General features: G+C 39.6%; 1 protein-coding gene and 1 long non-coding RNA gene across 5 annotated transcripts in view; one reads left to right on the forward strand and one right to left on the reverse strand.

Annotated features, from left to right (window-relative positions):
- Positions 1-2,853, reverse strand: part of Cdk8 (cyclin dependent kinase 8) — a 121,208-nt gene extending 118,355 nt beyond the window's left edge. For 2 of the 3 annotated variants that reach the window (XM_020156146.2, XM_020156136.2), the window contains exon 1: positions 2,026-2,741. In XM_020156146.2, coding sequence (XP_020011735.1) covers positions 2,026-2,153 — 128 coding nt within the window. In that variant the 5' untranslated portion in view covers positions 2,154-2,741. Of the gene's footprint in view, positions 1-2,025 lie in introns of all 3 variants that reach the window. The other variant, XM_074043652.1, reaches the window with a different exon arrangement.
- On the forward strand, positions 2,837-17,183 carry LOC141411490 (uncharacterized). Of its 2 annotated transcripts, none has more exons than XR_012436280.1 (4): positions 2,837-3,290; positions 7,706-7,806; positions 16,018-16,113; positions 16,454-17,183. It is a non-coding gene; the product is annotated as an uncharacterized lncRNA (long non-coding RNA). The 2 variants fall into 2 exon arrangements; XR_012436281.1 differs by having other exon boundaries at positions 16,462-17,183.
- The last annotated feature ends 7,334 nt before the right edge of the window (positions 17,184-24,517 follow it).

Below are 24,517 nucleotides of genomic sequence, written 5' to 3' on the forward strand. Positions count from 1 at the left end.
GTGTTTTACCAGAGTGAGGTTATAAAAAAGCCAAATCAAAAAAACATTCCCTCTGGAAAACAAGAACTATTTTAAGTAATTTTAAAACTCTCTTGACATTTGATCATATAAACAGAATCATTAAAGTTGCCGGAAAACAAACCCAAAGGATTACAGATTATTTTTTCCAAAATGCACTGTTAATCTGCAGCCACAACAAATAACTAATAACTATACATTCAGCTTTTTAAAGTTTTTTAATTCTCCTGAAATGATTAAGATAAAAAATTTGTTTTATAGTACCTCTTACAAACTGATACATTATAGATTTTAAAGAAAACAGAGGAAGTTAAAACAAATTCACATATTTTATTAGCTTCAATGAGCGATTTATAAAAAACTGGTTTCTTTCAGAGATCAAATATAAAGTCACTCGAATTTTATGAAACAGATGACAAATTGGTCAAGTACTATGTCTAATCTCACAGAGCTGGGGATTTTATGAATATGCCCCAAATTACATAATATTGGGGGATAGGGAGATGATTTAAATCTTTTGACAAACACTACAGAGTAAGTTAATAAGACAAAATTTTAAATACATGTTATTACAGAGTAAAACCTCAATAACAAATCTAATTACACAACAATAGAGCCAGCAGTAACTCCTGACACTGATTTCCAAGTGTCACCAGACTACCCATTTGGCTAAAAAGTACTTTTAAATACATGTGGCACCCAGGGTATCAAGTTTTTACTATCTTTTGCCCATATATGTACAGCTTTGTTGTTGCCTAAAAGCACTGAAATACGTTCCAAATTACTTTCTCCTAGAGTCCATTTAAAGTTATTTTAGAAAGATATTCTAGTAAATCTAGAAAAATGTTGAATAAACATACACTTCCTTTTCCAGCATCCAGAATACTAAAGTATTTATAAATATGGCCTTTTCCCTGAGGGAACTTTACCTTTATGAATGGTTTCATTTTTTAGTGCTAATGTAGTTCTGAGCATACCCTCTTATTTGTACTATGAAAAAAGGTAATTATTTTAAACAAAATAGCAGCTAACCAAATGAACAGGAATGTTCAAAGACATCTACATGTTTTCCAATGAAATCCAAAGATCATATAATAATCTTTTCAACAATTTTCTATAGAGTTAAAGACAATAGAAACAACATCCATTTGTACAAGAGGAAAACAAGGAGTTAACAAAATGTATTTTCTCCCCAACTAAGAATTGCCTCTTTTGTGAATATTACAATACATTCATCTACTGACAAAGGAAAAATGAACACTTCACTTGCCTACTAAGAAACTAAATTGAGAGCACTGCCAGTCATAAATTTAATTAAGTTATTTCTAAGGGAGAATATTTAACAAAGGGATTATTTAAAGTTCAAAGCCAGCTACTAAATTTTGGGGAAACAGCCAGAACACGATAGTCCCCAATTGTCACTTGTTTTTTCCTCACTCATCACCACCCTGAAGCAAAACCCCCATTGTTCTATGTAAAAACTCACAGCTAAAGACATCTAAATAACAACTGCTACGTGTATGTTGCAGATGACCACTATGAGGAACTCTCCAGAACCACATTTACTTGCTGCCTTCTGTCCCCCAGTAAAATCCAAATTTGATACTAAACTGATCACAAACTGGTGAGGGGAAAAAGACCACAGCTTCCCTTCCAGACTGATGAATGTCACTCCAGAGGCGGGTGCGGAAATCCTTTAAAGGTTAGCATAATAAATCGACCAAAAAACTGGCGTTTTATAACGAATCAAAAAAATAAAATTAAAAAAAAAAAGCCCAGTACTGAAATCCTCTAAAAGTATACAGCCACCACTTAAGAACAGAGGCAGCACGCAGGCTTCCTAAGGGGTTGGGTCCCCTGGACCTCAAGTCCTCGCCAAGCTGGTGGCAGGAGCGGATGCGGGCTCGGAGGAGGGGAGCCTGGCACCCCCAGGCCCGCGCTCGCTCCCGGCTACCTGCCTCGGCCTGCCGGAGCGCCGCAGCGCGACGCCCGCACAGACACACTCACCCATCTTTCCTCTTGGCTTTGTAGACGTGACCGTAAGTGCCTCGACCAACTTTGCAGCCCTCGTATTCAAACAGGTCCTCGACCCGCTCCCGCTCGCTGCTCAGCTTCACTTTAAAGTCATAGTCCATTGTCACAGCCTCCGAGGCCGGGCAGCTGGGTCGAGGGGCCAAGGGGCCGGGGTGGGGACCGGGGAGGCACCGGCAGCCGCAACCCCCGGGAGCCCGTCCGCTCTACACCCGCCGGCCGCAGCACCGGCCCGACTGATGCGACACGAGCAGGAGGAGGCCCCGAGGAAGCGCCGGGGACATCCGGGGGGGCGGGGGAAGGGCAGCGGGGCAGCGGGGCAGCAGCCAAGCAGGGAGCACGGGGAGGTCCCCCGGGCGAAGGAGAGACGAGGGCTGGGGGTGGGGAGCGGGTATCTCTACCCCTGTCCCCACCGGCTCCCTCCGGCCGCGCGTCCTGCTCCTGCAGCGGTGGGAGCGGCGGGGCGGCCACAGTGGGCTCTGCTCCTCTCACACGAGGGCTCACGCCTCACCCTTTCTCACACACACGCTCACACTCACTCACTCACTCACTCTCTCCCATACACGCAACAGAAAGGCAGCGCCGCACAACAGCCGGTACCTCCTCAGAGAGAGGAGGAGGGAAAGCTCCCTCGGAACACGGCCGCGCCTGTCGCAAAAACGTCGCGAAGCTTCGAGTTGCCTCCTGCAGTTCTTCCAGCCGGCTCCTGCGGCTCCTGGCCGCCTCTTCTGGCGCCCGCACCCCAAGGGCCGCGTGAAGCGAGCGGGGAGCCACTGCCCAGGCGGCAACCAAACACACCACGTGGACCCGCCCCATCCGAAGCTGGGTCGGGACTACAAGGCCCAGCATGCGTCAGTGGCAGCTGTTGCCCCCCCTCCTTCCACGTCTCCGCACGGCACGATGGGACTGTGGAGCATTGCATAATGGGACTGGTAGTCCACGTTGCGACGAGTTTCGGTCGCTTAGCATTTTTTCCCCCTATGGCGATATCGCTACAGTCTGGTTTGGACGATAAAAACTTGACCAAAGAGATTTACATATGAGTGAGTCTAGTTTGTATTAGAATCTCATTTTGTGCCACGTCAGAACTCCAGATTTTAAAGGGCTTTATTATCGAAAAAGCCTACTTATTTTGTAAACAGCTTACAGGCTAGCAATTGACGTTCACAATCGAATAAGGGCTGCACAATGGTCTCAAGGTACCGACGCACATTACAAACATGAGTAAAAGTGAATCCATGGTGAGTGTTCACACTACTATATACTTAGGCTTGTCCTTTCCGCCAGTAGAGGGGTCATTATTTTGAATACAGACTTCTGCACTGCTGCCTTTAAAAATACTAATTTTCACTTATGATTATAGAAATGGTTCTAAATTCATGGCAATTAGTTAATAATTTTAAGATATACAATATGCCTGCTGGAAGGATAATACTTTCTCATTTTGTTTTACCTCTTATTTGCAGGTCTGTTTAATTTTTGATTTCCGCTTGTTACCATTTCCACTAAAGCTCCCCACTCTCCAAAGGGAATATGATCTTTCTCACCTAAAACCTCCATAACATTCCCCCCGCTTTTCCTGTAGTACTCACTAAATTCTGTTTTGTCTTGTCTTTTCTTTCCCTTACTAGATTGTAAATTCCTATAGGGAGTCATTTTTGCATATTTCATATGTAGTAGCATCATGTCTTGGTTATGATGCATGGTAAACTTTTGGGAAATTCATGAATAAATTTGTTACATCAAAACCTCAATGTGGAGATGATAATAATCATGATTATTCAAAAGTGTCTTCTATTATAAATTTCCTTGGAGAAAATTAGTGACTTCACCATTTTTAAAAATTTTTAATTCATTTATTCACATGTGCATACATTGTTTGGGTTATTTCTCCCCGCTGTCCCCCACCCCATCCATGGGCATGGTATTATACTTAAGAAACAGAAGTTTGATTAAAAACTCAAGCCTTTTTAATTTTTTTTAAATTGATGCCAAATGTTTCTCGATGAACTTTATGGACATCCAGACTATAATTTAGACCTTAGAAATGGCCAGAACCAAAATAACACTTTGAAAAATCACATACTTTTCTCCCGATCATCATGTGAGTATCATTGGCTCTTGTGGACTCGTTTCCTCCACACAACTGCAAACGTGACTGCTAACAGTTGCTGAATTTTTCATCAAATAACATTTGTCAGAGAAATGATTCCATTTCCCAATTCTAGTTCTGAAAATCCGAGGAAGAACTATGGTTCAGCTGGATCGAGCCCATCCTGATCCAACCAAGTATGGCAGCAGAAACAGGGAAATATAAGAATATGAGAGCTCCTTTGTCAGGAAGGATGAGGGTGATGGGGTAGGGAACTTGTAGGTAATACCACGGGAGAGTGACTTCAGTTTACAATAATTTACCTTGTATTTTATAAGGAGTTAGAAAACAGGAGCTTGAAGATATTAAACATAAACGATAAATGTTGAAAGTAGTGGAAATGCTAATGTTACCTTAATTCAATCATTATACACTTTATACATATATAAAATTGTCACACTGAATCCCACAAATGTTAAATTATTATGTATGAAATTTAAATTTTTTAAAGAAAAAATGATATCCTAGATGCTATGTGAAGAATAGATTACCAGGGGCAAGGCAGAAAAGGAAGGAAGGCAGGAAAGGAGGGAGGGAGGAAGGAAAGAAGGAGACAAGGAAGGAAGAGAGAGAGAGAGGAAGGGAGGATAGAAGGAAGGAAGGAAGGAAATGGATGGATGGATGGATGTGGTGATATAAACAGATAGGACTTGCTGATCAATTGAATGGGAAGTAAAGGAAAAAAAAGAATGAAGACAACTCCTAAGGGTGATGCCACTTACTGGATTGGTGAAATGGGGAAGATTTTGAGAGGAACAAGCTTAAGAGAAAAAATGAGCTCCATTTTGGAGAGGTCAAATGTGAGATGCCTCAGCAATCTAAGAGAAGATACTTAAGTGATCAAGTGAGTGTGGGTGTCTAAAGCTCAAAGGAAAGATCAGGGATGGAGTTAAGAATTTAGAAATTAGCAGCTGCAAGAGTTGATTACAAAGTGTGTTCTTAGTGATCAAACAACAGGGAGGAAGGGGAAACAGAGGAGGAGGCCAGAGGGCTATTTGGGAAATCAAGCTATAAGTTGTTACAAAAGCCAAAGTAAGAGCATGTTTTGAAAAGAAGGGATGGTTCATAATACTGAATACTACCAAGAAGTCAAACGAGATAAAGACAAAAGTGTTATATTTATACAGTGATTCTGAACCTCTTTCAAAATCATTTCACCTTAAGGAACATTCTTCTTCTCCTTGTATTCCAACTCCCCATGAAGTGTTAATGCCATAGGTAATTTGCCTGTTTATGTACTGTGGTACTTTGGAGAGTTACAAACCATTGTAGTATCTTAAGATTTTTTTAAGAACCAACTTCTTTCCCTTTAAGAATTTTTATTTTATTTTATTTATTGATTCACAGGTGATTTTTAACACTGACAGAAGCATTGATTTGTGATGTGAAATGAGGGTCAAAGTCAGTCTGCATCAGCTTAAAGAGTGGGCTCAAAGCAAGAAAATAGAAAAAGGAGTGTTGATAAATTACTAGTAAAGCAGTTAGGAGAACTGCCTTTGTACCAATATGTGATCTCTGTCTATACTCAGACCTGCCCCCACCTGAAGAAGGTTAGCTGTTTTGTTTCTGGGTGTCTCAGTTTTCTTATCTTTGAAAATGGGGTAATATTAGTAATTACCTCAGGATATCATTGTGAGGGTTTAGAGGGTTAATAATATAGGTAAACTATTTAGAATTGTGCCTAGCACTCAGTAAATATTCTGTGTTTGTTAGCTATTTATATTATTCTTCTCATTCACAATATTTGCTCTGAAGGCAGATGCAAGATAAAAACTGAAGCATATAATTCAGTGTCAAAGAGGGAGGTATCATTGGAGGTGGACATGGTGGTGAAGGAAACATAAACAAGCGGAGACTTAGAGACATTTCATTGGAGATTAAATGGAACCAGTTACAAGGGAGAGATTGAGGATTATAGCTCCATATCTCTAAAATAGCAAGAAGGAATGACCCCAGAGCATGGTGGAAGGATTGCCATGATCAAGAGCTGCATCTCATCCTTCATTAACAGGCAATACAGAGAAAAGGATAGAAATTGTTATCTATTCCTGCCCTACAAACAACCCCAAAATGTAATGGTATAAAACAAGAATGACTTATTCTTTCTCATGATTCCAGAAGTTGTTTGGGTTTCACCCATTTATCCTGCTTGTGTCACCAGACATAGCTCATGTAGCTACAGGCAGTGGCTAGACTGAAGGTTGGAAAGTCTAAAATGACTTAGTGTGCATGTCTCTGGCTTTGGGGCTGGATTTTGCCTGGACCTCTTTGTGCACAGGTCTTTCCTTATTCAGCAATCAAGCTCAAGCTTCCTTACATCATGTGGGTACACTATAAAAGGTCAAAGGTGAAAGCAGAAAGGTCTTTTGAGACATGGCTGTGGTTCTCACACATCACTCCCATCACATCCTGTTGGTTAAAGCAAGTCACAAGACCAACCTAGATTCAAATAATGGATAAATAACCACTTCTGGATGGTAGGAGGCAAAAGATATCATGGCATGGTTTTTAATCTACCCCAGGATAGAGTCACATAAATCTGTAGATCTACTAAAAGTTGAAGCAGTTTCTTTTCAGATGGCTTTCATTTTCTCTGTAAAGTAGTAGAAAAGTTCACCTGCTGTGAATGAAGGGAAGGAATGGAAAAAAGAAAGCAATGATTGCATATCTAAAAAGACTGCAGGCTTCAGACCATCCTTGGATAGAACAGGAGAGATAGATGATAGGAAATCACCACAGGACTTATAGCCAATATATATATAGGGCCCTTTTGCAGGTGCAGCCATGCATTCATATCAATATCCATCTGCCCTGTTGTGCGATTTTCATCACTAGCACTCAACAGTCCAGGTGGAGGCTGGGCAAAGACAGATACTGGATTTATTCAGAGTTGAGGCCTTGCCAGCTGGGTGTGAAAGGAAAATGGGGGAAGGGAGGTTAGGATTACTGGCAGGAGAGTAGTAAATGACAGACCGTGACATTTAAGCTGGGTAAGGAGTGAAATGAGAACAGGATTTCCCTCTTAACATATCACACTAGTTTGAAAGTTTTCATTTAATTTTTTGCAAGATAATTTAAAAAATAAATACCTACACTCATTGCTTGTATCCTTAATATCCACAGAAAGACATTTTTATCAAATGCCTACTAAGGTCAGTTGACGTAATAATACAAGTAATAGATTAAAAATGGTTGCTTATTTTCTTTATTAAGAGATTCCCATTATTGTGTCTGTGAAAGGAATAACCAACTGTAATCTTTCAGTCATATTGATGATGAATTCTACTGGATGATCTGTAAGAATTAAGACGTTACCTCTTTAAATTGATATTCAGTGCTGTAATCCTGTCTTTTTTCCTCTAATGAACACCTGTTAAATATAATCATTTTCTATTTTTCAGCTCAAATTGTGTTTTGCTACAAAGGGTGTTAATAATCTATAGGAAAACAATTTACTTTTGTGTTCATTTTCAAGGCTTAATGTATTTTTCTGTCTTCTTTCAGTTGTTTCACTTTCCATCTAGTTTGACTGTGTTAGTCAAGTCCAGTCACCAGGAAAGCCAAGTCTTTTCTGCCTGGTTCCAGCACAAATGTGGATCTTTCCTGTGAGTCACATAGCTTTCTTCTTATCATGTATAAACATGGTTAGGTCACCTCTGCAACCACCTGATATTTGATACTAGAGGCTCTTTGTTTCCATGCAACCCCATGCCCAGAAACTCTGGAACTTTCTTTCTTAGTAGCCCTTCCCTCCCACCCCCCACCATTCAAGGTCAAGTTCCATCAGATATTGTCCTTCTTGCTCTGAAACTCTGCATCCTGTTTAAATTTTAAAATGTTGTTTTATTTACATCATTCCTCTGCTCAAAACTTTTCAATGACCCTACATGATCTTTCTCTGCCTACAGTATAAAATTCAAACTACTTCATCTACTATTCTAAGTCCTGTAGTTATGTAGGCCTGACTTATGAAAATACTTTAAGGCGCTTATACTAGAAATGTTAAATTAGATTAAAACAATTAGCTCCACATAACTAAGTTTTCTGCAATATGAACTCTTTTACATCTCCAATATAGCTCCTAACTAGTTTTAGGTGTCCATTGGAATTACCTGGGAAATCTTCCCAAAAAACTTTTTTCCTTGTTATTTTCTAATTTAAAAATATTTAACTGACAAAATTGTATATATTCAAGATGTGCAGTGATTAACATAAATTAATTCACACATCCTGTTTTACCTTAAATCCTCAGAACTTCATTTTATAGTTCGAAGTTTGTGTCTTTTGACTGACATCTTTCCATTTCCCCCATAAGCCAGCCCTGCAATCACCACTTTGCTCGGACTTTTTTGGAGTTCATATATATTTAGATCAAACAGTATTTGTCCTTCTATATATGGCTTATTTCACTTAATCTAATATCTACCAGATTTATCCTGTTGTCACAAGATTTCCTTCATTTTTATGGCTGAATATTCTACTGAATAGACATAGATATTGATATCAATATAGATATAGATTGTATCTATACCATTTATCCATTGGTGAAACTTAGTTTGCTTCCATTTCTTTGGTATTTGTGAATAATGCAGATATCACTTCAAGACACTGACTTCCATTTCTTGGAGGTGGAAATGGAATTTCTAGATTATACGGTAAATTTATTTTTAATTTTTTGAGGAGTTTCCACAATGACTACACCAGTTTACATTCCCACCAACAGTGTATAAGGGTTCCTTTTTCTCCATACTCTTATTCACACTTGTTATTTTTTGTCTTTGATAATAGGCATTCTAACAAATGAGACAAGATATTGTGGGTTTTTTTAATCCTGGTTTTTAATATAATGTGTGAGTTTACATAATTTTATTTTTAATAATGGCTGTTTTAGCAACTGGCTTGCAATAAAATTCCTGAGAACTGAATAATCAGCTTTCCTGAACATAGGACAAGCCAGCTCTAGCACATCACTGTCCTGAAGCCTCTAGGAGGCCTTAAGATTGTAGTGTCTGTCTTATGACATTAAGCAATGAAACAGTCTTGGAAGTGCTGCTCACTCTTGAATTTCCTTTTCAAATGTCTGTGAGGAAGCAGGGAAAAGAATCTTGAGGCCTGTTACCACAGAGGAATCACTATGCTGTTCACTTCAGCTGTGAACTTAAATCTTTTTTTTTTTCTCCTCATTTGTATAATACCTGGAGACATAGAAAGGAGCAAGGCCTAGTCAAAAGACCAGAAAAGGAAAAGGTCAAGAACCACTCCTCAAGGATGGAAAACTTTTAACATGAGAGAATAGGAGCTGAGATCAGGTGGCCCTTGCCTCTCTTACACTCTCCTTTCATCCTTTGGCTCAAGAAAAGCAGTCTTAGAAGAGCAGGACCGAAGACTTTCATTGATCTAACTAGCATACTTTGTGGCAAGTTAACGGGGAGCTTTCCTATCTTCTCTGGTTCAATCTTCCCTCTTCTGGAAATTCATAGCTCACCCCTAGAGAGAGGAGTGTTCTGTGTGGGGGTGGTAGGCAGAGCCAGGGTAAAAATATACAGGATTGGGACTGGAAATAGGTTCAGAATGATGTAGAAAATGTAGGGTTGCGAGGCCATCCAGATAAAATGCCAACCAGGGCAATGGGAGGCTGTTACACTGTGTAGGGCTCTCTGCCCTGACCAGGATGGGAGGGCTCAGAAGAAGGGCTTTCCCTTAGAAGCACCTAGTGTGCCTTTCCTTTATCAGCATCTCCTGGATGTTGTCCTCAGCTTCCTTAATGCTCTTCTGCAGGTAATATTTTTTTCTGTTCTAGTTCTGAAATGTTTTTCTTCTGTTATTTCCCATTTCTCGTAACAGCTGATTGTGAATTGCCTTCTTGGATTGAGGAATAAACATTCTTCCTACATTTTAATACATGTTAGCCTTACCTACCAAAATCATAATCTGTATCTGTAAGACAGGCATGCTTTTTGTTCTGTTTAGCTATTCAGTCTTTATGTCTTCATGCTTTACCTTCTGTAGAGTGTGTTAGTTTGAAGCTCTCTCTGTGAAGGCCTTCTTCAACTCTAGATCATCAGCCTGCCGTCTGTGGTTTTGATTGGCATTTCCCTTAGGATTGATATTGGGCATCTTTCACACATTTGTTAACCATTTTTATGTCTTCTTTAGAAAAATGTCTATTTGACTCCTTTGTCCATTTTAAAATAAGGTTATTTGGTTTTTTGTTTGCTTGTTTTGTATGAATTCCTTATATATTTTAGATATTAACCCCTTGTTAGATATATGGTCTGTACATATTTTCTTCCATTTTGTGGATTAGCTTTTCATTTTGATTGTTTCCTTTGCAGTAAGAAGCTTTTTAGATGGATAAAATTGCATTTATCTATTTTCATTTTTGATACTTGTGCTAGACCAATGTCAAGGAGTATTTTCCCTCTGTTTTCTTCTGGTTTTGTATTTCAGATCTTACAAAAACAACATACAAAATCATTCATTTTTCTATGCTAACCACAGGCAATTTGAAAAGGAAGTTAAAAAATCAATAACCCAGACTGGAGGTGTGGCTCAACCAGTAGAGTTCCTGCTTTATAAGCACAAAGCCCTGAGTTAAAACCCAAGTCCCACCAAATGCTCAACCTCCCTGGCCATTAAGGAAATGAAAATCAAAACCAAATTAAGATTTCACTTTGCTCCTATTAAAATGGCTGTCGAGAATGCAAACAAAAGCCAGAAATCCTTCCTACTCCAGAGACAGAGATCAGGAGGATCACAGTTCAAAGTCAGTCCTAGGCAAATAGTTTTGAGAGAACCTATTTAAAAAAAATAAATTAATACAAAAATAGGGCTGGTGGAGTGCCTCAACTGGTATAGTGCCTGCTTAGCAAACCTAGCAAGCTTGAGACCCTGAGTTCAAACTCCAGTACTGCCAAGAAAAAAAAAAAAAGAATACAAGCAACAACAAATGTTGGCGAGGATCTGGGAAAAAGGAACCCTTATACATTGTTGGTGGGAATGTAAATTAATACAACTACTATGGAAAACAGTATGGAGGTTCTTCAAAAACTAAAAGTAGGGTTTATAGAATGGTTTCACGTGGTAAGAGCACCTGCATAGCAAGTGTGAGGCCCCGAGTTTAAACCCTGTGCTGCAAAAAAAAAAAAAAAAAAAAAAACTAAACTAAAAATAGAACTACCACATGATCCAGCAATACCACTCCTTGACATATATTTGAACAAATATAAGTTAGGATACAATAAAGACACTTCACACCCGTTTTTACTGCAGTATTATTCACAATAGCCAAGCTATGGAAACAGCCCAGATGTCCTACAACTGATGAATGGATGAAGAAAATTGTGCATGCACACACACACACACACACTGGAATATTATTCATTCATAAAAAAGAATGAAATTGTGTTGTTTACAGGTAAATGGATGGAACTGGAGATTATCATATTAAGTGAAGTAACCCAGGTTCAGAAAAACAAAAGTCACATGTTTTTTCTCATATGTGGAAAATTGAGCCAAATACAAATAAAAGCATTATCATATATACATATATACACAGAATATGTCTCCAACAGTGGGATTATTTGAAGAGACCAGGGAAGGAAGAAAAGGAGAAGAGAATGATAGTGAATAACATTGAAATATACCACATCTGTGTAGGAACAAGATACAACAAAATGCACTGAAAGCTGTTGAACAGTACAGGGTAGGGGGAAAAGCATAAGGAATGTAATAGAGGGGGCTAGAGAGATTAAAGTTCAATGTATTTACAGGTGTAAGGCCCTGAGTTCAAACTGCAGTACCACAAAAAAAGATCTTGAACCACCAAAGCAATCATAACGAAAAAGAACAAAGCTGAAAACATCACAGTAAAGCTGATTTCAACTATATTAAAATGTTATGGTAATAAATCCAGTTATAGTACTGGCATGAAACAAGCACACACAGACATATGAGACAGAATAGAGAGTTCAGAAATAAACCCACACATCTATGGTCAACTAATCTTTGGCAAGGGCACCAAAAATACACATGAGGAAAGGAAAGTCTCTTCAATAAATGGTGCTGGGGAAACTGCATATCCACATGCACAAGGATGAAATTGGACCCTAGTCTTATCCTATGCACAAATATTAACTCAAAATGGACTAAAGACTTAAATATAAGAACTGAAACCAGCAATCCTGATGAAAATGATCCAGTTATAAGAAGACATTGGGATGTTTAAAGCCCCCTGGTGATTCTAATGTGCTTTCAGAGTTCAGAACCACTACAATAGAGTAAGTTTATTGACAGCATTCACCATCCCACTGCTTTCCCCATCAATGCTCCCCCTTTCTTATTTATTTATCTAAATCCTACCTACTCTTTGAAATCCAAGTCAGGTATTACCAGAATCTTTCCTTCCTGTCCAATGCCGATACACTCCTATGGCATGCACCTTGTTTACATTTACTTGGCACTTAGCTTACATTTCTTTTGTCTCCATGGGTTTATCCTGTCTCTTTAACAGGATTGCAAGGTGTAGAAGGCCAGGGACACAGGTGTTTTTCTACAGAAACTACCACAATGTCTTTCACACATTATGCCATTTTTGTGTTTTATGGGAGGTGGTGGTGATGGTGAGGTAACAGATGTCATCAGTGCTGTGACCTATCTTTTCAGATTTTTTTTTGTGGGACTGGGGTTTCATACTTGCTAAGCAAGTGCTCTACCACTTGAGCCACACCTCTAGTCCTTTTTTCTCTGGTTATTTTTGAGCTAGGGTCTCACTTTTTGCTCAGGCCAGCCTGGACCATCATCCTATTTTATGCTTCCCACCATAGCTGGATGACAGGCATGTACCATTACACCCAGCTTTTTCCCATTGAGATGGGGTCTTGTGAACTTTTTTGCCTGTGTTGGCCTAGAACCACAGTTCTCCTGATCTCTATCTCCTAGTATCTGGGACTATAGGCATCTCACCACCTGGCCAGATTTCTTTATTTCTTTATGGGGCTTCCCTGAGACTACCAGAACACACTTTACTTTTCACATTAAAAAAAAAAATGAAGTGCCTGGGAATTAAGCCACCACCATCTTAACATAATGACTATAAGTAAAAGTATTAATTCTCTAGCTCTTATGGTCCCTTATTGGGACAATACTGACTTCTGTGTACCCTCTGGCTTTGAGTCATAGGGGAGATTGTACCCTTTCTTAGTACTTTTCCTTCTTGGTTCCGTTTTCCTGTTCCCTTACTGGCTCGTCCAGGGAACACTTCCTAAATAAGTAATTTAACATGAATCTTCCTCTAAATTCTGCCTTGGGGGAGGGTGTTAGCCAATTGCTATGGTTTGAGTGTGTCCCCCAAAGATCCATGTGCTAGAAAGTTAGTCCCCAGTGTGACAGCATTGAGGTTGTAGACTCTTTTAAAGGTGGAGCCTTGTGGAAATAATTAGGTCATGAGGGCACTGCCCTCCCCCAGAAGGGATTAATGTTGGTTCAACAGTGTGAGTTCTCAGAAGAGCTCAGGTTGTTATAAATTTTTACCAACCCCATGCACTTAGCCCATTCTGCATATGGCCAGCTCGCTTTCTGTTTCTTTCTATGTTAGTTAGCTTTCCATCAATATAACAAAATGCCTGAGGTAATCAACTCATAAAGAGAAAAGGTTTATTTGGGTTCACCAGTTTGGAGGTTTCAGTCTATGATTGGTTGACCTCTCCCACAAGGCCCTGCCTCTGAATGGTTTCACTGCCTTCCAATAGTAATACCCTGGGACCAAGTCTTTAACATGTGGTCCTTTAGGGGACATTCAAGATCTAAACCTTAGCAGTCTGAAATGTTGTAATGTGTTCAGGGAGGCCCTTGCTAGTGACTGAATGGCTAGAGGCTGGGGGCCATACCATCTTGGACTTTCAGCCTCCAAAATTATGAGGTAAATAAACCTCTTTTGTTTATAAGTATCCAGCACCAGGTGTTCTGTTATGACAATACAAAACAGATGAAAACACCAACCTATATATATATACATATTATATATATATAATATATATATTATATATATATAAGGATAAGAGTAATAGTAATAGCTATTGTGTGTTGAGTATTTCTTATGTGCAAGGCATTAACTCATTTTATCCTCAGGACTAGGTAGGTACTATGGTTAGCCTCATTTTATAGATAAAGAAACTGAGGTATATAGGATCTAAGTAATTTTCTCAAGGCCACACAAATAGCAACACCAAAAAAACCCCAAAAAAGGAAAATGAAAAGACCTAACAGCAAGGACAGTAAGGGGTCAAATAAAATAAATGTCAACTGAATTACGTACCTTTATTATTTTTTTTTAACAAAATGACTTTTGGGTTCCAACAAGCAATTTACAAGCTTTGGGAACACAGCCAGTTTGTAGCTAAGAATGCCATTTCTAGCTGACAGTCGGAAAATCCTTCTTTTCTTCTACTTTCCCTCCTTTGTCTCACTCCTCCCCACAATACTTTCCTCATAGTATACACCCTTAATCCCAGAAAATAAAACCCATATTTGGACAATTAATAATTTAGATACACTACAGATTAAATTTGTATATTTGCACTAACCTGGGAACTGCCATGCTACTCTGTAGAATAGGCCTTCTATTTTATAAACGATGCTTATTGGAATTAATTCATGAAATGTGCTATGTATTAGTTGAGAACTATTGCATAGTAACATTACTTTAATGAGATTATAAGCTTATATATCTTCTGTTTGTTTCAGACAGGATTTCACTACGTGGCCCAGGCTGGCCTTGAACTCAGAGCCTTCTGCCTCTGTCTCCCAAGTGCTGGGATTACAAGTATGTGCCACCACACTGGCAATTTATTTCTGATCTTAAATTTCATGTTTGAATTTTACAGTAGTCTGATCGAGTCACACAATCTATCTATAGTGGCCCACAAGAAGAAAAAAAAGTAGATTAGAATATATTTATTTTTCTAAGCCACTTGGCCCTGAAAGCTAAAATTTAAGAATGTGTCAGGCTTTCCATTTATAATTTGTGGGATCTTGTGCAAGTTACATAACTTTAGTTTTCACATTAGTTACATAGGAATTTTCCAAGATTGTAGGATTGTTGTGAGGGTTATCGAGGTTACAGTTAATGAGTTCAGTGCAGGGAGGGCCTGGCATAAACAAGTGTTCTACCAAATCATATCTAATTATAATGATAATGACAATACTTCCTTGGAAGAGTTTTGACCAGTCTACCCTAGAGCCTTTAGACTCAGTGACTTCTCTTGAAATAAGCAACAAGGATTCATTAAAAAACGACATCTTGAATGGCACTTATTCACAATCAGTATCATAACAGTATGATAACTCATTTTTGTTCTTTTTTTCTTAATTCTCCAGCACTTGCAGCTTTATGTTTTTATCTCCTATTCTTCTCTTTTCCAGCCTAGTTCACTCTAGTCTCTTCTAGATATTGTCTTTCATGTTTAAGACAGGCCCTTCCTTGCTCTCATTTGCTACTTATACAAGAGCCATCCATCGTCCCTTCAAGCATTTTTCTTCTTCTGCCCACTCCATTAACAGTTCACAATTCTTTCTGAACTCCTGTGAGATGCTTTACCCTACTTGCTTCTCTGAATCTGCTATGGAATCTACAACATGGAGGGTCCTCATAAGGTTTCCCTTTTCAGTGACATTGATCTTTGCATAAACTTGTCCATCCCTGTTCTGTTACCTCTTTTAGTAAAATAGATATGCTTTCAACTTTATCTTTTCCAAGGCTGTTTTTCATAGGTCTGAGTACAACTTGGTAACTTTTGACCTCTGTTGAATGCATACAGGGAAGAGATGATTATCTTTGGAGGCTGAAAGCCAGGAAAGGTTAAGACTGAACACTCTGTCAATGCAGATCTCCCAGGCCTAAAGGGCACAGCTTGGTAAGGAAAAGAGTGGGACCCTCAGCTCTGTAATGAAGATATCTTACTGCTGGGTAGATACTGTGTTTGAACCCCCGTATTCCCCTGAACCAATGGGTGTGTAGAAGTAATCCTCTTCCCTTTTGAGAATATAACACCTTCTTTTCCCTAGTGCTATTATTCAAGGGGGTTTGTCCCTCATGGGCTCATGTGCTGGAACTTGGTCTTTTGCATGACAATGTGGAAGGTGGTGGGACCATTAAAAGGTGGGGCCTCATGGAAGATCATTAGGTCATTGGGGACATGGCCTTGAAGGGATTCTGACTCCTACCTTTCTCTCTCTGTTTCTTTCCTGCATGAGGTGAGCAGTTTCCTCTCCCATATGCTCCCTACCTGGATGTGCCGCCTTACCACAGGCCAAAGACAATGGGACCAAGTGACCATGGAATGAAAACTCCAAAACCATAAAATGGAATAAATCTTTTCCACTTACAAGTTGATTTTTTTCAGGAATTTTGTCACAGCAACAGAGAATTGACCAACACAGGATCAAAAGAATCAGGGAAGAGAACATGTCAGAATGGACTTCCAGGGAGGATCAAAAGTCCTCCAGGGATTACTTTCTTCAAGAGGTCCTGAGGAAAGAAATTCATAGGTAAAGGAGTATTGGCATCAATGAGAAGCTGTTCTCTGCAGCTGAAGCTGATGATGAGAGCCATTCACAGAGGCAGGCTTTCTGATAGTAATGGGGATTAGAGCAGGCCAAAGAGGCCAGGTGAGAGCAATTAACCATCAGAGGCACTTAGCCATTACAACCGAACTGCATTGGGCAGCCAGGTCAGAATATTAGCCAGGGGACTCACCTTTAAGGCCATATGAAGAGGACTAATAGAATATGGTACTTCTAGAAAGATGAGAGATGGGCATCCAGAAAGAACAGTGCCAAATGTACATGAATAGAAGATAACTCATAATTAATCATGGGTTATCAGAAAGCTAAGGTCAGGTGGAAAGTCATGATCTCATGATTAGCTGAGTCATTTTCCAGACTCAGAATCAATCAACTGAAAAACAAGCTTCATTATTATGAGCAAGGACTGTATGAAAGTCAGGTAATAACTGGAGTTTTGGCCCAAGTTCATTTAAAGCAGATCCAATGAGTCCGTTGATCCAACTGCTGATTATTTCCCTAAAGAATGCAAATACTTGGCAGCTAAAAGGATCCTCAAATTGATTCCTTGGGCTGTGAAGCAAGGGCTATTTCAGTATGAAAGTACAAGTAGAAGTCCTTAAAACTCTCCCCCAACAAGACAGTAAATCAAAACCCCTATTGCAGGCTGGAATGATAGATTACCACCATCTTCAAAGCCATAAGGAATATAGGTATAGTACTCCTTGTCATAAACCTATTTAATTCACCAGTCTAACCCTTGCAAAAACTGGGTGGATCATGGTGTGTGACAACAGACTACCATGAGCTTAACCAAATATTGGCTCTGTTGTAGCTGCCTTGCCAGATTTTGTATATGTACTTGAGTATGTTAGTATAGCCTTGGTAGATGTATACAGCTATTGATTTGCATATGTATGTTTTGTTTTTTTCCCAACAAATCACATGCTCAGAAATGTTCATAGTAGATTATTAGAAATAGATGAAACAGACAACAAATATCCATCATCAATAGAACTGGCAAACAGTTATGAAATGCAATAGAATACAGTAGTGAAAGTGAATAAATACAGACATACTCTGAATGAAAGAATCCAGACACAAAAGAATACATAATGTATACTTACATTTTCATGAAGTAAAAAGTCAGGAAAAATAATCTATGGTGACATCTCATAATGATGGTTATCACTAGAATGTACTGACTGAGTAGCAGCAGGACAGGAAGTACTCTGGAATGTTGAGAATGTTCTATGTCTTTATTGGGTTGGTGGTAGCATGGGATATCATGTCAGTTTCCTTTGTCAGTATAACATTTGTTGCACTCAAAAGTTATTTGCTTTTTTGTATGTATACATCCATTTAAAAAGTTAAAATGGAAAGGGCAAACTTGAAAATTTCTCAAATGGACAGATTTGTGTGGGAGTGGGATTTCAGTGTTTTTTTTTTTTTTTCTATATCCACCAGGAAGGGGAATCAGAAGTAGTTTGTACCCACATGGCATGGACATGGTACACCCTACTCCAGAGCAACGTTAATTATTCTGTTCTCTATCTTAATAATCCAAAGGGCTTTGAATAATCTAGACCTCCAGAAGGTCATTGCATTGGTCTGCTATATTGATGTCACCATATTAATTGGACTTTAGGAGCCAGAATTGTCAAGCACTGTATGCCTTGCTAAGATACATATGCTCTAGAGAGTGGGAGATAAAGTTACCAAGATTTAGGGAACTGCCACATCAGTTTTTTTTTTCAGTACTGGGGCTTGAACTCAGGGCCTACACCTTGAGCCACTCCACCAGCCCTTTTTTTTGTGATGGATTTTTTGAGATTGGGTCTCGAAAACTATTTGTCCAGGCTAGCTTCAAACCGTGATCCTCCTGGTCTCTGCCTCCTGAGTAGTTAGGATTATAGGTATAGGCCACCAGCGCCCTGCTAGTGAAGTTTTTAAGGGTCCAGTGGTCTGGCATTCTGGAACATTCTCTCCAGAGTACAAAACATGCTCTTGTATCTTGCATTACTATCATTAAGGAAAATGTTTGGTAGGCCTCCTTGGGCTTGGGAGGCAGCATGTTCACAGTGCTCAGCAATACATTTATCTAGTGACTTGGAAAACTCTGGCTTTTTGTGAAGCCCAGGACAGTAAACTGTATGTACCAGGTACTGGCAGCACTGCCACTTGGGCCATATGAATCAGCAGATCCCTGGTACTAGAGAAAGATGCAATGTGGTACTTCTGGCAAGCTCCAGTAAGTAAATCACAGGACAGACCAAAGGGCACTGGAAAGAGGTTGTGCCATTTTCTGAGAAAATTTTACGCCACTCAAAAAACAGATTCTGTCATGATACCCGTTAAAAACTGAGTGTCCAACCATGGGATGAGATACCAAGTGATCATCAGTTGAGTCTGTTAGATTTATTGTGTCAGGCAGGTGTAGTGACAATTCACTGTAAGGACTCCAGTATGTCTGCAATTATGACCAAACAAGTCCAGATCGCACATGTGCTAGATGCACAAACAGGTGACTGAGACCCCAATGTTACCTACTACTGTTGTACTAATCCCTTGCCTTCAGCTCATAGTTATGACCTCCAGGGTAGTTCCTCATGACCGGTTGACAAAGAAAGAAACAAATCCATGTTTGGGTTACAGATGACTCAGCTTGGTATGGCTGTGAACTGGAAATAGCTGCTGCTGCATGTTTGCCCCACTTAGGGTTGGTTCTGAAATACAGAAGAGAAATCCTCCCAATTGGCAGAGCTTCAGACTTTCATTAATTTTGTTTGTAGAAGGAAGTGGCCAGAGTAAGGGTGTACTCATGGACAATGGCAAATGTTAGTCTAGCTTGTTGGTCAGAGATTAGGAAGAAATAAGATGTGGGAAAGGCTGAGGAATAGGCAGATGGGCACACTGGTGGAAGGAGGCACATAGTGTGAGATGTTTTATAGCACGTTAAAGATTTTCTGTTAAAGATTTTCCACTGCAGAAGAGACGTTAACCAACCAGTAGATGGGATGACTAAGCAAGTGTCAGGAAGCCCACGTGTATGACTATCCTAATTCTTGCCCACTGGTCTTGTGGATGGAGTAGCCATGGTGGCAGAGATAGAGGATGTGAATGGGCCCAACAGCTTGAATTCTCTCAAAAACTGATATACCTGCTGCTGCTGCTGCTGCTATTTTCCTGTCAACTGCCAAGACCATCACTATACTGTCAATGAGGCCAAACAGCCACTGGGTGGCACATCAGTTATATTGACCCCTTCCCAACCTGGAAAGAGTAACAGTTTGACATGTTTTCTGAGTACAGGTTTGCCTTTCCTGCCCACAGTGCCTCAGCCAGAGGCACTACCCAATGACTCAGAGACTGTCTGATATTTTGACACAGGATCTCCTATAATACTTATATTATATCTGATCAGTCCCTGATCAGATCAAGGGACTTAAATTTTCAGCAACAAGGTGTGGTGGTAAGTACTTGAGTATCCACTGGGCATACCATACCACTTCGAAGCTACCAAATTGATAGAGTGGAGAAATGCTCTGTTAAAAACTTATCTGAGACTCCACCTTGGAAATAACATCTTTGTGGTTAACTCCCTTGGCCAATGGCCATATAGTGCTGTATCCCCACATAGGAGAATACATGGCACCTGAGATTGAGGAATAAGTAAGAGTGGTGTGAACCCAGTGATGCATTTGAAGAATTTGTGGTTCCTCTCTGCAACTTTAGGTTTTACTAGACTAGAAGTCTTTATCTCCAGAGGTGGGGTGTTTCCATCAGAGGGTACAGTGAGAGTCCCACTACACTTGTAGCTATTGCCACTTTCTGGTGATTGTGGGCTCCTATGCCAGAAGACCAACAAGTGAGTCATCAAAAGTTGGTGGAGGATGCTGCTACATAATGAGAGCAGAGAAATATATTAGGTACTCAGATCCACTGGGGGGTATTTATTGGTATTCCCATGCCTGGTAGTAACTGTAAATGGGCAAGTATAGCCACCATATGCTGAAAAGAGCGTAATAACCAGGGTCTTAAATCCCTTGAGGATGATTCTTGTTTCAATCCATCAGTCAAGCCACATATGGCAGCAGAAAGTCTAGCTGAGGTGAAGTGAATATAGAGAGGGTGGAGGAAGATGAGTGTCAGTTATGGCCTTTGAAACCAGCCTTAGCAGTGGGGATTGTATCTCATCCCATTACTTTCCTCTTGTAAAAAAAAATGCCCAGAAATTGTGACTGATAAAAATTCTGCATAAATGCTCAGACAGAGTAATATAAAGAAATATATTAATATAAAGGTAATATAAAGAGTGAATTAGGGGACAGCATGGCTCAATTGGCAAAGCACTTACTGAGCAAGCACCAGGCCCTGAGTTCACTCCATTGTACCCCTAAAAACAGAAATCAACAGTGAACTAAAGTGAATGACTTTTGTGCCTGACCCAAATTCACTTTATACACTTGGGCATCTATACTCCAGCTGCTATTGAGTGTTGGATAACAATTCTAGCTGTGTCCCTTTCCAGAGAATTTTCCTTGGCTAAAACAGGAGCTACCTTACTCATTAGGCTCTAATGACCTCCTCCTGCCCTTGCAGATCTCACCCAAAGACAGACTGACATGGAGGTACAAAAAGGTGGCATTTCACTCGGTGGTGAATTTTGTAGGACCAGTGGAGGCTGATACTTCTTTCCTTGTCTTCTTGTCTTCCTGCTCCCTCCCTCCCTTTTTCTAGAAATCCTTCCCTAATAAAACATTGAACAAAAGGCCTTGTCTCAGGCCCAGTTTCCAAACAACCTGGCCCATTACAGTTTCTGGCCTAATTAAGACCCTGGTTGTCAGGAGTGGTTTTATACACAGAAAAGGACTTTCAGAAGTTTCTCTCGAGGAATGAAGTATTGAGACAAGCTATAACATGATGATGCTTAGAAACATTATGCTAAGTGAAAGAAGCCATATACAAAAGACTACACAGTGCATAATTCTGTTTGCAATATTCAGAATAGGCAAATCCATAAAGACAGAAAGTAGATTACTAATTACCAGGGGCTGGAACTGGGATGAGGTAAAGGGAAAGGGATGACTGTTAATGAATGAATTAAGACATCTGGGCTCTAAATTTTATGTTCTAGTATACTTTAGGCTTTTGCATTTAATTTAGTTCTTTCTATTTTAGTGATAAGGGTAGTAAACTTTTAACAGTCATTTGGAATTAACTTTTAACTTTCAATTTTATTCACATACTACTTAATCATCTTCAAACATTTTAAACTCTATAGATTTAATATTTTATCTTGTTTAGGTGTTACATTTAACTCCTTCCTGAGTCATTAAGTAATATATTTTAAATTAACAAAATTTAATGAGCCTACAGCCTGGCCTAAATATTAGCAAGACCCTGTCTCAAAAATGAAACAAAACAAAAAACAATTTAATGAGCCCAAATTTTTCTTAGGTCTTCTGTTGCCATCCATATGCTTAGTAAGATTTCAACTTACACTTAGAAGTGTAAATCAACTACTCCTGTTTGCATTTTAAATTTTAACTAAGGCTCTCATTCTATAATTAAATCTCTTAAACACGACAAGCATATATTATGCCAAATATACAGAGAATCCTTTTAATATTATGATTTTAGTTCTTTTATACCTTTTTATTTTTATTGCAGAAAGTCTTGGAGTTAAAAGATGCATAAACATGAAAAAATCAAAAAATTAGATTATTCAGAGCAGAGATTTTTAGCAGGTTATGAGGCCTGGGAATATATATCCAGAATGATTCATTTGTCTTCTGCAACTATTATATCTGCTTTCCTTAGTTGTCACCTTATCTTAGACCACAAAAACTGAAGTTGTTCAAGTTACATACATCCCTTCACTCTTCACTTACAATAACCTGCAGCTTTCTGCCTAGCAAATCACTTGATCATATTTTTACATTTTTGACTGTTAGGATAAATACATGTCTTTTCCATTTAACATTTAAAAGTTATTTGGACTTGATGAACTATTGCATTCTCTAAAACTCATGTAGCTAGTTAAAATGATTTATATTTGAATTTTGTATATATATTTTTTTCTGATCTATATTCACAATATCTAAGGTCATTATACTAACAGATATTAGTCCTTTTTGCCACAAGATTGTATTTTTCTCTGCTCTTTCATGCAGTAAGCTGAGTAGAATGTTCTGCCAAGATTATGCTAACTTCTGGGACTATAAAAATGAATTTAAAAAAATTTGTTTATATTTAAGGAATTTATGCTCTAAGTAGGGGATGCTGTAAAAATTAACAGAGAAATCACTGTGAGTACTTGCTCAATGGCTGTTTTTTTCCCCCATTGAAAAGAAAGGCAAGGACCTTGTTCAGAAGGGCATTTTTGTCTGTCTGATTCATCACTGTTATCACTGGCACTCATTCATTGTTCCGCTCAATATTCATTAAATAAATGAATACAAGTTAAAATAATGTTATACAGACTGGGGAGATAGCTCATGGTAGCACTTGCCTCCCATGAACTAGGCCCAGGGTTTGATCTTCAGCACTAAAAAAAAAAAAAAAAGAAGGGCATAGTTACACAGAAGAGTTATAGGTGCTGCCAGAAGGGACATCTGCCTTGTTTTATATGTGGTATTGGGCTAATGGGGGGAAAAGGGGCGCCTGAGGTGTATCATGAAAATTTTCTTAAAGATGAGATTTGAGCTGAGTCATGGGAGACAGAGTTAGATAAAAGCTGATTGGGGGTTACTTAGGAAGGAATTCCCGTATCTTGCTGTAGAAATTCAGGTAGTTCCAGAGTGCCAGGAAATCAGTTGGTTAGGGGTATGCAGAAGAGAGATCTGGGGGCAGTGGAAGATGATTTGCATTTCCGTTTTTATATCTATAGCAATATGCTGATTTAAAAGTTGTCTATGTACTCTTACCACACTGGTAGGTCACCGATGCTAATGACTGCTTTCTTTTGTTACTCAGCACCCAGCATAACGACGGGGATGTAATAGTTCCTCAAAAGTTAACGTAACAATGAAAAAAGGCCAGAATGATTAATGACAGCAGAGTTCAGTGGTTTAAGTCGTTTGGACGGTGGGGTGTCAGGAGAGCGTCATTCTAGGCCAGACAGAGACCTATACTCAGGATCTTAATGGTAAGATTGGTGTCACAGCTCAGAAAACAGAGAACCAAAACAACACCCCGTCACCGGACGTTGGAGTTTTAAGCTGCTTTCTCAGTGGGAAAGCGGGGTTAAAAAAAAGAAAAAGTACAAATACAAACACTTTAGCATTTATTAAGGACTGTAATTTCCAGGTCCCAGCGAGCAAAGAAGGGAAAAAGTCAGGCTGATTAGTGTGTTACACCGGGACGGTAAAGAGAAGATCAGACTGTTGGGTTGTGCAGGCAAACAAGCGACCCCAGAGCGAAAGGAGGTGCTGGGACTTCCCAAGCGTGGACAGGAGGATGTGACTTTGCCACTACAAGCTGCCACCAGCGCTGAGTGGCCGGAAACTTGGACTCGAGGAGGCCCCGTGACAGCGGCGTAGAGGGGGCGGAACGCAGGCACCCAGGCTCCCGCCCGACGCACTTTCCAGACGCACCGGCGAGCGGCTGAGGGTCTCGCCTCCGCCGACGGGGCGGTCTGGCGGTGGGCGGTTAAGAGGACTGAAGCCTGCTGTTCCTTCCCCACAGTTTTCCCCTTCAGCAGGAGACACCCAGCTGGAACAGGGACTTCCGGCTTCTTGCACCAGTGGAAGA

The sequence above is a fragment of the Castor canadensis genome, chromosome 10 (assembly GCF_047511655.1).
Source record: "Castor canadensis chromosome 10, mCasCan1.hap1v2, whole genome shotgun sequence".
NCBI lineage: Eukaryota > Metazoa > Chordata > Mammalia > Rodentia > Castoridae > Castor > Castor canadensis.